This window comes from Astatotilapia calliptera, unplaced genomic scaffold (genome assembly GCF_900246225.1).
Source record: "Astatotilapia calliptera unplaced genomic scaffold, fAstCal1.2 U_scaffold_6, whole genome shotgun sequence".
In the NCBI taxonomy this organism is placed as follows: Eukaryota; Metazoa; Chordata; class Actinopteri; order Cichliformes; family Cichlidae; genus Astatotilapia; species Astatotilapia calliptera.
The window spans coordinates 101,778-118,942 of record NW_020535800.1 but is presented as its reverse complement, the minus strand read 5'-3'; the positions used below and the strand labels follow the sequence as shown (position 1 = coordinate 118,942).

At 40.9% G+C, this 17,165-nt stretch overlaps 1 protein-coding gene across 2 annotated transcripts in view; it reads right to left on the bottom strand.

Moving 5' to 3' along the window:
- Positions 1 to 13,197, bottom strand: part of LOC113018323 (alpha-2-macroglobulin-like) — a 33,092-nt gene extending 19,895 nt beyond the window's left edge. Inside the window, exons 1-13 of one of the 2 annotated variants that reach the window (XM_026161376.1) lie at positions 13,156 to 13,197; positions 12,736 to 12,817; positions 12,476 to 12,656; positions 12,225 to 12,378; positions 8,350 to 8,402; positions 8,226 to 8,246; positions 7,314 to 7,479; positions 7,154 to 7,238; positions 6,910 to 7,057; positions 4,130 to 4,247; positions 3,928 to 4,037; positions 3,664 to 3,831; positions 3,202 to 3,429 (exon numbers count right to left, since the gene is read on the bottom strand). In XM_026161376.1, coding sequence (XP_026017161.1) covers positions 3,202 to 3,429; positions 3,664 to 3,831; positions 3,928 to 4,037; positions 4,130 to 4,247; positions 6,910 to 7,057; positions 7,154 to 7,238; positions 7,314 to 7,479; positions 8,226 to 8,246; positions 8,350 to 8,402; positions 12,225 to 12,378; positions 12,476 to 12,656; positions 12,736 to 12,815 — 1,512 coding nt within the window. In that variant the 5' untranslated portion in view covers positions 12,816 to 12,817; positions 13,156 to 13,197. The remainder of the gene's footprint in view (positions 1 to 3,201; positions 3,430 to 3,663; positions 3,832 to 3,927; positions 4,038 to 4,129; positions 4,248 to 6,909; positions 7,058 to 7,153; positions 7,239 to 7,313; positions 7,480 to 8,225; positions 8,247 to 8,349; positions 8,403 to 12,224; positions 12,379 to 12,475; positions 12,657 to 12,735; positions 12,818 to 13,155) is intronic. The other variant, XM_026161378.1, reaches the window with a different exon arrangement.
- Between the last annotated feature and the right edge of the window lie 3,968 nt (positions 13,198 to 17,165).

Below are 17,165 nucleotides of genomic sequence, written 5' to 3'. Positions count from 1 at the left end.
CGTGCAGAACTGAACATAGAACCAAGGCAGGGTCCAGCAGGCCCCACAGGCTTCTGAGTGATTACAGAACTGTGAAACAGCTTTAAGCAAATAACATGAATAGTACAGAACAACAATAGACTGATTAAAGTACTGATAATCTGTGTAGATTAATGTTAACATAGATATGGTTCAAAGATTATTCTGTCAACTGGTTCAACAATGATAAATGATTGATGATTGATACTTCTGATTATAACTGTGATCATAAGAATACAAAATAAAATATCTCCTGGTCACAGTACATAGCTTGTACTCACTACAGCCTGTACATACTTATAGTTATAGAATATTCACAACATACTTCATACCGTGTACATTATAACATACCATAATAGACCCATTTCTGTAATATACTCACATATCTATATTATTGCTAATATATATTGTAATATATCTATATCACTAAAGCACTTCTGGATGGATGCAAACTGCATTTTGTTGCCCTGTACCTGTGCATGTGCAATGACAATAAAGTTGAATTCTATTCTATTCTATTCTATTCAACACTGGTGGATATACACTACCAGTTAAAAGTTTTGACACACCTTCTCATTCAGTGGTTTTTTAATTTTAATTTTAATACTTTCTACAATGTAGATGCATACTGAAGCAAAGAAAAATATATAAATAACTGTAAATATGTTTTATGTTTTAGAGTCCTCAGAGTATTCGCCCTTTGCTTTACTGGCAGTGAATGGTAATGGTAATTGGACTGGTTCTTATATAGCGCTTTTCTACTCTTTCTGAGCACTCAAAGCCCTGTACACAACTTTTCTGCACAACAGTGCTGCAAACCCTCGCCTGACGTGTTTCACCTCACAGGTGAGCCTTATCAGTGTCAACTGGTGGAATCTCCTGCCTTCTTAATGGGGTTGGGACCATCAGTTGTTTCGTCCAGAAGTCAGGTTGGTACACGGCTGACAGAACAGCTGACACAACTGTTAGAATTCATATTTGAATGTGTCCCCAGGTGCAGTCACAAAAACCATCAAGTGCTACGATGAAACTGGCTCACATGCGGACCGCCCCAGGAAAGGAAGGCCAAGGGTCACCTCTGCTGAGGATAAATTCATCAGAGTCACCAGCCTTAGAAATCACAAGTTAACAGCAGCTCAGATTAGAGTCCAGATAAATGCCACACAGAGTTCCAGTAGCAGATAGTGATGGTAAATTTGATTCTTTTTGCTGAATCAAGTTTTAATGAGTCACTCACCAAAGTGAATCGGGTGTTTTGAGTCATTTGAGTCACTGAGTCAGTTGACCAGAGAGTCCAAAAAATTTACATTTTCACTCAAACTTAATTTGTTTCTATTTTCATGTAAATCCTACTGCTAAGATGAGTGATTGAAAAAGAAAAACAACTGTTTTTATAGAGCAAAAAAGAGCAAAAAAAAAAGATTTCTAAAGGGAACATTTATTTTATTTATTTTTATTTTATTTTATTAGTATTTTCCTTAAATGTGTTAAATATATATTTTCTCATCTAAATGTCCACTGAGCTGTGAGCCAGGGGGCGGAAATGCGCCTTAACATTGGTTGCCAACCAAGAAGAAAAAGAAGCTGTGAGCCAGGAGGGAGGGGGTGAGTGAGTGATTCATTTATGCTACGATTCAGCCAAGAAACACAAGAAATGGACATTAGACCAGTGGAAATCTGTGCTTTGGTCTCATGAGTCCAAAGTTGAGATCTTTGGCTCCACCTGACGTGTCTTTGTGCGACAGAGAAAAGGTGAATGGATGGTCTCTGCATGCATGGTTCCCACTGTGAAGCATGGAGGAGGAGGTGTGATAGTGTGTGTGTGTGTGTTTGGGGGGGGGGGGGGGGGGTTTGCTGGTGACATTGTTGGGGATTCAAAGCTGTAAAAAATATTCAAAACTGAAGGCACACTGAACCAGCATGGCTACCACAGCATCCTGCAGCCACATGCCATTGCATCATCTATTTCCCAACAGGACAACGACCCCAAACACACCTCCTGGCTGTGTGAGTGCTGTTTGACCAAGAAGGAGAGTGATGGAGTGCTGCACCTGATGGCCTGGCCTCCACAGTCACCTGACTTAAACTCAAAGGAGATGGTTTGGGATGAGATGGAGCGCAAAAAAGGCCAACAAGTGCTCGGCATTGTTCACCAAATGATTAAATATGTGTTCATTCATTTTGATGTTTTGATGCCTTCAGTGAGAATCAATCGAAATAATTCAATTTAATTTATTTATACAGCGCAAAAAAACCCAAACCTGTCACCTCAAGGTGCTTTATATTGTAAGGTAGACTCTACAATAAGATTAATAACAGATATGATTCAATGCAGAGAGGTCTATTAACACATAGTGTGTGAGAAAGGTGACTGGAAAGGACAAACCCAATGCATCATGGGAATCCATACAGCCTTCGTCTATTGCAGCATAACTAAGGGAGGATTCAGGGTCACCTGGTCCAGCCCTAACTATATGACAGGACATTGGCCAATCAGATGAAAGGAAGAAAAATAGGGTCAAAATTTGTACTTGTAACTTGAAACTTGAGTGCAGAGTTTCTCACGTATTTTTTGGCTAAGTCCACACACAAATTCTTTTTTATGCACACATAAATTCTTTTTACACATACAAATCCTGAGAATCCCAAGATGCACAAAACAAAGGATTAGAAAAATAAAACAGAAAATAACTAAACGTGGAGTCACTAAAAGACGTGACTTGAAAAGTGCAGGGGAAACACAGGGAAAGCATGATTAACTGAGAGCAGAACCCAGATGACTAAAACTAAGAAGGCCTAAGAATATAAATACTTAACAGAGAGAGAAAACTAGGGATATCATGAACAAAGGACCAAACACTGAGGCTAATTACTAAGCTGACAGAAAATGATGAGGGACAAAGCACAGGGACCAGACCTGAAGTCTGTGGAACCAGCTTCCACTTTGGATTCAGGAGACAGACGCCCTCCGAGTTTTACGTTTAGGCTTTTTCCTTTTTGCTAAAGCATATAGTTTGGGCTGGATCAGGTATTTATGCTGAAATAGATCGAAGCTGCTGGATTCTCATGATGGACTGAGAGTTTCTTCTTCAGTCATGATGGGCATTACAACAGTAGTTTTTTAGCAAACACACAAAAAGTCTGGTCATGTTCAACTTTGTAGTAAACCCAGAGATAACTCACCAGATAAATGACATCCACAGACCCCGGAGACTCTCCCACTATAGTGTAGTTGACTGATATGTCTTCTTCTGCGTCACAGGACACTGCTTTATCCTTCTTCTGTACCTCTAGAGAGCTGATTGTTTTAATATCAGGAGAAGACGGCTGGGACATGGATAATGTGTGAAATCCCCTGTCATAGTATGCAGTTCTGTATCCTGGGTAGCCCAGTGTTGGTGTCAGGCTTGCCTAGTTGGGGATAGGAAACAAAAATTTAAAAACTTGATCTACAAATAACATTGGTCAACGAGGCTTTATAAGCAAGGCAAAGGTGGAGGAAGATGAGTCATAAACTGTTTCAGGATTGCAGCTTATTACTGTGGGAGGTATTTGGACATTTGCAGCCTATCAGAAACCAATTGTGGCTTCATGCTGCTGTCATGGCTGCATTAAATTACACATTGTTTCCGTGTGTCAGCTCACATGGAGTTGGATATCCTGGTCAAAGTTATCAGTGCTGAAAGAAAATGAGGCCACACCGTTGCTGTCAGTTGTCAGATTTTGTAGTGAGCGTGGTTGCCACATTTGTCCCGTGAACAGGTAGACCGGTGCGTCACAAACTGGTGTATTATTGTGGTACACTGCTCTGACCTGTTGAAGAACACAATGCTCTATCAATGGAAAATACAAACAATGTAAATGTGCTTTGTACGACAAACTGAGCTGAAAACAACATGTTAGGCTTACTTTTCCTTCCACATTAGATCCCCGTTCCCAAACCTTGGGCACGTTAATGAAAGACACTTTTCCAAGGACGTAAGAAATCGTGACTCTCTTCTCTTGAGGGAGTGAAGCACCTGAATGTAAAAACTTTCATGTTACAATCTGTGAATGCCTTTTTGGTTAAATACACATCGATGTGTCATTTTAAAGGAATAACACAACTTGCCTGTTCCCTCTTCTTCCACTTTGGCCCTGATATCCAGAACATCATGAAGCACCTTTTGGTCCATTTTAGTAAAAATTGACATGTTGAAGGAAAAAGTTGCACAGCCAGTCTTGTCTGCCTGGAAAGAACAATAAAGAAAGAAAATCACTGATACAAGAATAAACCAAAATTAGAATCAAATCTCATTCACAATCGAATCTATAAAATATATTAAATGTTCAAACTATGAGATTTTACAGAGTCATGAAAGACTTGAGCTCATTTAGAATTTGATGAAAGCAATATGGTTTAAAAATGCAGGGTGGGGGGACAAAAGTCTGGAGGGGTCAGTTGTACTAAACATAAACAGCTGAAGGAACATTTTGCAACTGATTATGTTACCTGGCAACAGATCATTCAGATAAACGTGTATAAAAAGATCATCATAGAGAGACAGAGTTTCTCACAAATACAGATGGGCGGAGGTTTACAAATCTGCAAAAGACTGTGTCTACAAATTGTAGAACAATGACAGAATAATTTCATTAATGTAAAATTATCAAGACGGGGAATATTTCATCATCTGCAGTGCATAATGTCATCAAAACATGCAAAGGTTAAGGCTGAAATCCACTATCAGATGCAGTCTCCAGGTCCTTGGGCAGCAATGCATGAAAAACTGTCATCATTCTGCCACTCAGATCACTGCATGGCCTCAGGAGCACTTCCACAAATCAATATCTGCGCACAAAGTTCACCGTGCCACCCACAAACGCAGGTTAAAGCTCCATTGCGCAAAGAAGTCAAATGTGAATGCGAACTGGAAACGCTGCATTCTTTTCTGAGCAAAAGCTCATTTAAAACGACAAAAACTGCTCTGTGCTCAGATGATTCAGAATCTGAAATTCTTTTTGGAAAACACAGACGCCGTATCCTCCACAACATCCCAAACACCCTGTCGAGCTGGGCCTGTATAGCAGTATGATGGCATCACCTCACAAAACCACTGTATCGTTTAAATTTCCCAGCAGCATCTCATTTATATCCTCAAAATCTCAGTACTACTATATATATGTTATACAGTACTGTGAAAAAATCTTCACCCACTACCTTTTTGTGTGTTTGTTTGTTGGCCTCCAACTAAACAAACTTTCGTGGGATTTTTTAAAATGGGCTTGAGCAGTTTGTGTTGAGACTTTGGCAGCTTTTACATTCATTTCCAGTTCAGTCCCCATACCTGATCATTCTTAGAGAACTTTTCTTTTTTTCATTCATTTATTTCGATCAGGCACTTTATGTTGACCTATGATCCATCCAAGCACAACAAAGACACCTGCCTCAAGGGATTATTGTTTCTACACATAACAGACAACTTAGCAAACAACCAGTTTGAACTTTTATCCCATTGTCGATCCATCTTTTACTCCCATTTCCTTCTTTGAATCTGTGTTTGAATGTCTCAGTAAACCACTGTAGCTATTTCCCCCACTTTTCAGTTATTTATTTGTAACAAATGTTTGGAATCAAACATTTCACTTGGAATTCCAATCAAATTGATTCATGTTTGTGGCTGTAATGTGACAAAATGTGGAAAAGTTCAAGGGGGCCGAATACTTTTGAAAGCCACTGTTTTGAGACTCGACTGTACGCTGTGTTCGTGTTTTCCTCTGAAACAATAAGCTCCGTTGCAGCAGCCTTTCCACGCCTCTCTCTGTCTCTCACTAGCAAAGTTGACCCAGACAACAAAGTAAAGCTAGTTTTCAGCTACGAACCCGACACGAACCCGGCGTATTAGCCAGAGGTCCCTTTACTACGGTCCTGTTTTATATACGCGCGGAATAGTTTTCTACACGAGATCGCTTCAAGAAGTGCAGCCTTACCTAATGTCCACCTACTGTTACTCATTTATATTAAGATTTAAACATCTAGTTGGTGAAATAGTAGTGGAATACACTTTAACCTTCCCAACACTGAGCAGTAACTCAGTAAATCAGTCTAAATTGTTCAAACTTTTAACAGGAGCTGAATCTTTGATGTGTGTGTGTTGCGCTCTAAAAGTAGTTATAAAACTTACATTTTTCTGAATTGTTGGGAAAATCTTTAAAGACTATTCTTATTTAATTGTGTTTTGTTTTTGGACACATTTCTAGTTCATTTTTGTAGTTTACTAGCTCCAGGAGGTCAGAGTTCAGACATGTGATGTCATCAGTAAGCGCAGAATAAAACAGTGTCTGAGACGTGAGGAAGCGATGTTTTGCTGATGATATGCTATGCTGCCTGTAAACTCCAACCCTGAACTGAGGAGAATAAAGTTGCAAGAAAAAGGAGAATGGAGTCATGTCTCTCTGAGGGTGCAACATGTATATTTGTTCAGTTTGTTTAGGTGTCACAGTCTGATCAGAGTATTTTTGAAGTTCTTAGATTTCCCACAGAAGTTGTATTCTTTTGTGTGACAGACATAATGAGACACACCACTTGCCTTAGCCCTACCAGTAAAGCTAATCATCTAGCAGATATTAGAAACACCAACACAACCTATGCAGCCTTTTAGGCACAACAATAACCACTTCACTCCTTTGGAGCTGACACGTCCGTCCAAGAAAGATGAGATATCACTGACAATTCAAATCCGTGGATGAAACAAGTACGAGATGATGAACTGTAGGGAAAAAAAGTAAAGAGGACACACGGCGCCAGTTCAGCTGGGCAGAGCAGGCAACCTGTTTGCTGTAATGCTAATGCAGGGGCCTGAATGTACCCAAAGTATCAGAGACAAAAGAGAAATGAAGCCATAACTGTACCTGCTTTGTCTCTGTGTGGCAGGGCGCACTTATCTGCAATTGGGCCAAATCATCCTCACTGTGCACCAATATACCATGGAAAAAGTACCTAGTAGGTCTGCACACATTGACTGTAACACGTCCTGGTACAGGCTGTCCATACGTGTACCTGTTTAAAGAAAAATAAGTAAACATTATGAGTCATTTGCTCTCCAAACTCCAGATTTTACAACACATAATTTGTCCTGAAAGAACTTTTCCTTACTTTGCACACACTTTAGCTTCAATGTATTCCTGCCCAATACTCACTTCTTCAGATATATTTACTGTCACATCAAATTTGGGTAAAACTGGGGGGAAATATGAATGTCAGCATTTGCACTCCATTACAACAAAGAATTTAAGAATAAATAAGACTGACTTACCATATTTCTCCACTTTGAAGTTGTGAGATATTTTCCTCTCACCCATTGACACAATGATCTGGTACGGTCCCTCACGGGCCTCAGTGTCCAAGGAGTAAGAAAGCTGCAGTATTCTACTATTGGATGTTTCATTTAGCCACTGTCCAATCCTGTTACTGTGAGGATCCTGTTAAATCAAATTGCAGTGACAGCAAATACGCATAGTAGTTTTATAGATACATACATACATATACATACACACACACACATATATATATATATATATATATACACATATGGTTTCCCCTGCCTCTAAAATGACAACAATGGGAATGAAAAGGCAGGTGTAAAAACACAATAATTCTTTTGAACATTTGTTTATTTGTTCATTTTCTATAATACCAATGAAAGGAATAATAAGCTGGTAATGCCATTGTCAGCTATGAGTCACAGGGAGCTAGCTTTCTAACTTTACTGGCAGTGCAAAGTTGTGGTGACAGCAGGGCTTGACTGGTAATCTGGCATTCTGGACATTTTCCTGTTGGCTGTAAGACCAGTACAACTCTTTGTTGTCAATATCATTATACAGGCTTAAAGACTGGCTGGAATGGCAGCTGCACCTGACCCTACGAGCGCTGGCAGCAATCTCTCTGGTGTATTTTTTTGTACACTACTTTTCACTTTTACTTAATAATATTTTAAAGTAATGCTACTCTTACTTGAATAAAATTTTTGGATACTCGACCCACCTCTGTATATATGCAACCCAATTTGTCCAGTTTTGAAACTGTCAGTGACCTGGAGTAATACTGCAGAAGCAGTGTGTACATAAGCAGTGAGCAGGGAACAATCAAGTCTGACTCCATGTGTTCAGCATTGTGTTGATGCATTTACAGCAGAAGTAAAAAACCTTTTCTGGAGATATTCTCTTACCTGAAGTTCAATGACATCATACTGAAAGAAAGAACCAAAGACAGGTGGAGTTAAGAAATTGTTGTGTAAATCACTGCATCTCAATTCTAAACAGCATCATTAATAACACTGTTCAAAAACTCACCAGCTGATTGGCCGGTCGCATCTTATTATCCATCGCAACGACTCTGAAATTCACTGTGAGAAAAATTTTAAAGAGATTGTGTCTCTCTTTCTCTCCTTATACTTTAAAACAAAGGTCCATTAGGGTTGGGGCCATGACTGCTAAAATTAACAAAATAAACACTTAATTACATTACTAATTAAAATGGAAATAATTAATTAAATATCTAAACAATTTTATTATTAATTAAATTATGTATTTTGAGTTTCAATTTTCAATTAAATATTTCATGGTTGCTGTGCTGCAGTGCATCGTGAATTAATCTGTCACTGCAGTTTATCAACGGACACAGCATCTGATTTTTACCCTACACAGCAAGTCAATACAGATCTCAGATAAGGGACTGATATGAATTGGTGGTTATGTGGACAGGCCGACCAAATGCTTGAAGGTTGCACTACATAAAAATAATAAAATCATATTTGGTGACACGGCAAGTATTTTAAAATATTGCTTATAGTGTAGCTCCATCAGGTCCGAATGGCTGTGTGCATTAAGCAGGGCACACTAAATAAACAGACACCCAGCCAAAGCATTAAATTGTCTGTGTCCCTGAGTTTGATGGGTGACAGATAAAACTGATTAATGAACACAAAATAATTAATTAAATTGAAAACCAATAATTGGACAATGAAATAATTAAATATCCTTGTAAATAATCAAAATGAGAAAAAATGAATTGAATATATAAAAAGATCATTAAATATGTGTTGGAAACTGGAAATCAGAAATAAAAACCTAAATATGTGTTGGTGTACGCTCAATTATCCAGGTAAGTAAATCTCCAAAAGTTGATTCTGTTCATCTGGACGTTTTCAGTGGAGAAACGTTGCGTCACTGATCCAGGTGACTTCTTCAATCTCAGCTGACTGCAGGTTTCAATCTTATAAACAGTACATTTGCATAATGACTGAAACCAGCCCACTGAAGGAACAATCTGCTGTTCGCTACATGGAAGAAGTGCAAAGCAGAGCTCTGGTATCGCACCCTGGCTGGAACAAAACAAAGTCACTAGTTCAGGATTTCCCCACTGAAAACATCCAGATGAAAAGAAACTTTTGAGATCATTCAATACTTTTTTACATTTTTTAAATGAAATTACTGATATTTAATTAATGTATATATATACATATATACTTTTATACTAAGTTAATATACTGTGTTGTGTTGTTTGTTGCGTTGTGATGTGTCATATCGTGTCGTGTTGTGTTATATGTAGTGCCGACGTAGGACATTTTTTCCAATTTCATTGTACTACTGTACTATGTATGACTGTGCAATGACAATAAAGAGTTATCTTATCTTATCTTATCTTTTATATATATATATATATATAATACATGAGCGGGACACAGAAAGGAATTGGCAAGAATACCAGAGGCGCAAAACACCAGCTACTGGTAGACAGAACAGTCAGCCGAGACTGCAAGACCAGACTGACCAACCTGTGCACTGCCTGGATTGATTACAAGAAGGCCTATGACTCAATGCCCCACAGCTGGATACTGGAATGCCTAGAATTGTACAAGATCAATGGGACCCTAAGAGCCTTCATCAGGAACTCAATGGGGATGTGGCGTACAACACTAGAGGCCAACTCCAAACCCATAGCACAAGTCACCATCAAGTGCGGGATCTACCAAGGAGATGCTCTGTCCCCACTGCTGTTCTGCATAGGCCTGAACCCCCTCAGTGAGATCATTAACAAGACTGGCTACGGATACCGACTACGGAACGGAGCAGTTGTCAGCCACCTCCTGTACATGGATGACATCAAGCTGTATGCCAAGAGTGAACGAGACATCGATTCACTGATCCACACTACCAGGATATACAGCAATGACATTGGAATGTCGTTCAGACTGGAGAAGTGTAGTCGGATGGTAAAAAAGAGAGGGAAGGTAGTCAGAACTGAGGGGATTGAACTACCAGAAGGCAACATTGCAGACATAGAGGACAGTTACAAGTACCTGGGGAGCCCGCAGGCAAATGGGAACCATGAAGAGGCCGCTAGAAAGGCTGCAACCACCAAGTACCTGCAGAGGGTCAGGCAAGTCCTGAGGAGTCAGCTGAATGGTAAGAACAAGATCCGGGCCATCAACACGTACGCCCTGCCCGTGATCAGGTACCCTGCTGGGGTAATAGGCTGGCCAAAGGAGGAGATAGAAGCCACTGACATAAAGACAAGAAAGCTCCTTACCATGCATGGAGGGTTTCACCCCAAGTCCAGCACCCTGAGGCTGTACGCTAAGCAGAAGGAAGGGGGCCGGGGACTGGTGAGTGTCAGCACCACAGTCCAGGATGAGACAACGAACATCCAAGAATACATTGGGAAGATGGCCCCAACTGACCGAGTGCTCAGTGAATACCTCAGGCAGCAGAAACCCAAGAAAGAGGAGGGAGACGAGGAACCATCATGGAAGGACAGAGCCCTGCACGGTATGTACCACCAGCAGATAGAGGAGGTGGCTGATATCCAGAAATCCTACCAGTGGCTGGACAAAGCTGGACTGAAAGACAGCACAGAGGCACTAATCATGGCAGCACAAGAACAAGCTCTGAGCACAAGATCCATAGAGGCTGGGGTCTATCACACCAGGCAAGACCCCAGGTGCAGGCTGTGTAAAGATGCCCCAGAGACAATCCAGCACATAACAGCAGGGTGCAAGATGCTAGCAGGCAAGGCATACATGGAACGCCATAACCAAGTGGCCGGCATAGTGTACAGGAACATCTGTGCGGAGTATAACCTGGAAGTCCCGAGGTCAAAATGGGAGATGCCCCCAAGGGTGGTGGAGAATGACCGAGCTAAGATCCTGTGGGACTTCCAGATACAGACGGACAAAATGGTGGTGGCTAACCAACCGGACATAGTGGTGGTAGACAAACAGAAGAAGACGGCCGTAGTGATCGATGTAGCGGTTCCGAATGACAGCAATATCAGGAAGAAGGAACACGAGAAGCTGGAGAAATACCAAGGGCTCAGAGAAGAGCTCGAGAGGATGTGGAGGGTGAAGGTGACGGTGGTCCCCGTGGTAATCGGAGCACTAGGTGCGGTGACTCCCAAGCTAGGCGAGTGGCTCCAGCAGATCCCGGGAACAACATCGGAGATCTCTGTCCAGAAGAGCGCAGTCCTGGGAACAGCTAAGATACTGCGCAGGACCCTCAAGCTCCCAGGCCTCTGGTAGAGGACCCGAGCTTGAAGGATAAACCGCCCGCAGGGGCGTGCTGGGTGTTTTTTTTTTTTATATATATATAATTTATTTAAATTTAATTGATATCACTAATTTATATTTTAATTAACAAGACATTTCATTTATTGTCTAATTATGTGTTTCATACATTTTGGCACCCGTGGCCCTCCATTTTGGTGCTTTCAATTCCATGTTTGAACATAATTTAATTGTGAACAATAAAACTATTAAAGATAAAACCATTAAACTTTCACATAAAATGAATTTGACTCTAATCAGGGACAGATAGTACAAAAAATAAATCATGTCTGAGTAATATAATATGGCCTTTGTCCTTTGGCCGTGCACTCTGAGTATTCTGCATCTTTTATTTTGCATTACTGTGAATTTTTAAAATAGTTATATTCAAAGATGGACTCAGATTTCAAAGTGCGAACAAATATCTCGGTCGATGGACCGTATTAAATATCTTGAAAAGCGTCTGCTAAATGAAGCACAACTTTCACATCAATCATTGCATGTGTGTCCAAATTTTGGACCATAAAACTTGTTACACAAATTGGAGATGGTGGAGCAGCTGGCTCATGATGATGGAATTTGAATGAACTACATGTCTTATATAACATAACAGCACATTGTTACCTTTTTGTCCAGGGAGGTAGATGGGTTTATCTGTTTGGATGAATGTGAAGGGATCAGACGCTCGGATCATCACTTTTCTGACTTGTTTGGAGTAAAATGTGTCTCCTCGTACCTCCACCTGAAAATGTTGCACCTCCTTTTGTACCAAAGGAGCCTGAGACAGTGGGATATTTAGATAGTCATTAAAGCTAATAATGCTTACGATAACAACTAACAAACGCATTTTGTGTGTGAAAGTGCTGGTTGCCAACCTCAAACTGAACACAGGTTTGAAAGGCCTCATTTGACGTATGCGTGAATAAGGTTGTGTTCTTCTCTCGGGACATCAAAGTGACAGTCATGACCAGAGTCCCACTGGGCTGTCGGAGAGTTGCACAGAATTTGGCCTCAGCTCCAGCTTCAATAACTGCAGGAATGGCCACCAGGTACTGGCTGCATACAGCATCACACATACAGCAGTTACTGCAGTGAACAACTCACACAGACAAAAACACGCTGAAGACAAACTCACGGTTCAGCCACCGCTTGATCCACATGCATCCAGCTCAGGAGGACACACAGAGTGCAGCTCAGGATCCAGAGACGGTCCATGACTGGTTGTGATAATCCTCAGTGTCAGCTTCTGCTAAATATTGGCTGATCGTCCCCACCCACATACACTGTAACAGCCACGTGTTTGAAACGCACTCATGTACTCTGATCTCCACAAAGTCAATCACTTACACATTTACAAAATCCCAATCCTGCTTTCAGCAGTGAACACTAAACTATAGACAACAGTAAAGTTTGTCATTCAGTGTAAAACATTACAGTAACATACAGTGCTCCGAGGTGATGTTTCTAAATCAGCTCCAAGTTTAATTTGGCTGTTACAAAAAGTTATTTCTGTTTCGAATGTGCCTGTTTTACTTAATAATGTGCATTTTCTTACCGTCAGTGCTGGGATATCCCACTGTAGTGTGTAACTACTGATATTCTCTGAAATCACTGGGCGTTACAGTAAGTGTAGCCACCAACAGTGCCCTTTACCCAGCGTGGGATGTCTGACTGCCATGTTTTTGACCTTATTTCTCAGGAAAGACTAAACAAACGTTTGTGTAGTGATAACAGGCTCAAACAAAACTGATGGATTCATCAGTGATGTCACAGACTGCTATATTTGCTTAACCCTAGAACACTATCGCTATAAATAGTAACACGATCACTAATGCCGGGTGATTTTTACCCGATATAATATAACCAATGAAAAGTAATCAAATATATCAAAATATGACAACACATGACAAATTAGAGTGGTCTTCTTTTACTTTCAACTGTGCCATGTCTAACAAAATGAAAAATAAAACTCCTATAACAAAATAATGACTCTGGAAAGCTGGTCTTTGGTCCACCCATTCCTGGGACATTTGAGACTTCCCTGGTGATGGCACAGGCTCCTCGACAAGTCGGGAATCACCAGCGATTGGTGTTCTAAAGTTAAAAGACAAAAATCACAATGTTTCTGTCCAAATTAAAAATAAAACATGTTAAACAGCTTTTGTTGCACTTTAGTAAACAACACAGATCAAACTTCAGCCCACTGAAATAACTGCAGTGACAGTCACACTGCTGAGTGTGGAGGGATTTCTGGTCTGGTTTTTAAACTGTAACATTGCTGAGAATGAGTCTTTATCTCTGACCCTCTGGACCCAGCAGTATTACCCCATGTTTGCCTTGTTTGATTTGCCTTTACGGGAAAAGGGTTTTTGTTTGTTCTGTCTTACTAATGTGCTGCAGTGGGGCGTGTTTAAACACACATACAGATGTGTTCATCCTTATGAACAAATCCAGAAAAGAACAGAAAAAAACACTTAACAGCACTGAACCTATGAAGGACTGAAGTCTACTGATATACTGAATATCTGCTGCTGTTATGATATTATTAGATATTATTAGATATTTATTATGATACATGTATTTATGATATGAGCTCACTCATGGTTAAAGTGCTGAAACATGTGGCCAAGGACTAGACAGCATGCTCATTTAAATCGTGACAAACTTCATAAAGTTGGATTGTCTCCCATTTTAACAGCTCAACAATTTTCTCTTAGAAATTTGACTACACTAAGGAATTCTGCAATAAAGTCCGTTATGCCAAATGAAGTTAAATACTTTCATGAAATCAATTTCAAAACATTTGGACCATATACACTTACAATACATAGCTTTTTATCACGTATAGATAGTTTAATGATTAAGAATCTGCCCTCTGGATCTATAACTGTATCAAGTACTATGAAATTAATTTTTTTATGGATTAAAATTGCTACTCCCCTTTGTCTAGAGTTATAACAAGCTGAGAACACATTAGGAAACTCAGGTGTTTTAAGTCCATTCGAACCTCTAAGAGGTCTGTGGGTCTCTTGTAAAAGGACAACATTTGCCTGTAGTTTTTTGAGTTGGTTAAATATTTATAAGCTCTTTTCTCTGGAGCCAGCTCCATTTACATTCCATGTAACAAACCTTAGTGCACCCATAGTTGTCTGTGTATAACTAGGGGTATACGCTGTGTGTGTCGCTTAGACAGGTGGAGAGAATACGTCACTTGTTCATAAATAAAGAGAAGGAGAGAGAGAAAAAATGTGTGTGCATATTTACTAATATGAGTAGGTTTGGCTTAAGTGTGTGTATCCTATACACTGTGTGCGCTGTCTGACTGATGTAAATGTGCTGCCGTTGAGCGCATGACTGCGTGATCGTGCGGTGCGTATGTGTCGAAATAAAGGATGTTGTTTGTGGATGAGTGTGGAAGCAGGTGATCGAAGCAGTGAAAGAAATAAAGAAAGAAACCAAGGACAAGGGTGAGCAGCATAAAAACAAGAGGGGGGAAAGAGAGAAAAAAATGAGAAGAAAAAAAACCCAAAAAAACCCCAGAAACATTCCAATCAAACCACTGACGGAGAGTGACGGTGTTAATTCTGCTATCGTATCACACTTAAGATGCGATTTGATACTTGTAAGTTAAACAGATGTTAATGCAAGTTAGTGTGAGTGGATAGGGAAAGGGTGTAGCTGATTCTCATCTGGTGTGAGGTTAATACAGCCACGGAGTGATGTTGGGTCGCGGTGGAGCTGTCCGTCCACGTACAGCCGGTCCACAGCGATGACAGCGCAGGAGCCCTTCTGGATGAAGCCGCGTCGGATTGGGAAGAGGACCCTGCGTCATTCCAAGATCTCTTTGGGGAACTGGTCGTTCACGCTGAAGTCCGTTCCTTTTAATTCCCTGCCACGGCTTTTCACATGTCGCTTTTGTTTGAAGTGGCCGAATTTGGCCACGATAGGACGTGGTCTCCTGGTCGCAGCCCGCATGGGGCCGAGGCGATGTACCCGATCGAAGACAATGTTCTTCACAGTGTCCTCCGGCAGCTTCAGGTGGGTTTTGATGAAGCTTTTTACCGTGGTCTCCGCGTCCTCTCCAGCGGCTTCTGGAATACCAGAAAATACCAGATTATCACGCATGCTACAAGCTTGTAGATCAATAACTGTTTCTTTTATTTTTTTTATTTTCTATATTTAGCTGAGTAACATTGTCTGTGAGACAGTTCACCGACTCCCTTAGCGTGGCATTTTCAGCAGCGAGTGTTTCCACCTGCTGCTGGTTGAACTCCAGGGATTCTCGCAAGCATTTGAATTCCCGGTGAAGAATCTCCACCAAGGACAGCCTTGCATCGAAACTGGACAATCATTGGTCGATTGACTCTAGGATGTCTGCAATATCTTTGCCGGCTGGCGATGTTGTGCCGGGGGAATCTGCCTGGCAAAGTCTTTTCGTCTCAGATTTGGCCGGGGAAGATGTACTCTGGCCCTTCTTCATCATGAGATCCTGGAAGCACTGATCAATGTAATCTTGGAGAGCCTCTAAACTCTCCCCGTTGCTCTCCAGGGTGTTGGAGATTATTTAGACAAATGTTGTTAGTTATAAGACAATTGATAAGTGTATTTGGTATTACTGAAGCTTAAAGGAATTTGTTCAAATCTAAACTACCGTTCGCTTTAATTTTCCGCCAAAATCTCCATCTGATGACAACATGAGTCGCTTACCTTGTCCGTCACTTCCATCACTTACCTCCTACCCAACAGTCTCCCTACCTCCGACAGTCTCCTTACATTAGAAGTTTATAATGATGATGATTGTGTTTCTGCTGTTCTGATGGATCTTGTAGAAATGTTTAGCTGATTTAGAGTTTAGAAATGTGTTAACATAGAATGTAGAATTATTGTAGAGACACTGACACTGCCCTCAATGTAATAAAGGCCTGATTGTGTCATGAACTTAGGAGTAGAGTATAGGAGACCCTCCCCAGTTGAGCTGCGAAAGTAAAACAGAGAGGAGTTAATGCTGAGTGGAAATTCCCAAACAGAGAATGTTTGGGTGGGGGTCTCAACATTTGACCTGGATAACTGTGGTCTGGAAGGGAGATGGGTTTTTATGACCTCTAGGGAGTCACCTACACCCACAGTGCTTTAACTGTTATGCACACTCATTCACGTGCACTCAGACATACACATAGACACGCGGGAACGCGCACATGTAGGCATTCACACGCACACACTCAAGTGAAAGTATGTAAACATAGCACTTAGTTTTATGGCACCTTGTAGAGGGTTTAGAAGGGGGGTCACTGATACAAAACTGCATGTAACAGACAAAGGAGTTGAGATCTGCAGAGGAGTTCCAGGGTCCTGTACATCTCCCTTCTAGAAGGTGTAATCAATAAGCGTGATCAATGAGTGTGAATTAATAAAAGTGTTGTGAATTGACTACTGAGTCCCCGGTGTTCTTTCTGGAGGCCTGAGGAATCTACGAACCGGGCGAAACTGTTTAGAGGTAACAGTTTTGGTGCCGAAACCCCAGGATTCACTCGAGGTTCAGAGAGGTCGTGAAACGAGGCAAACAGA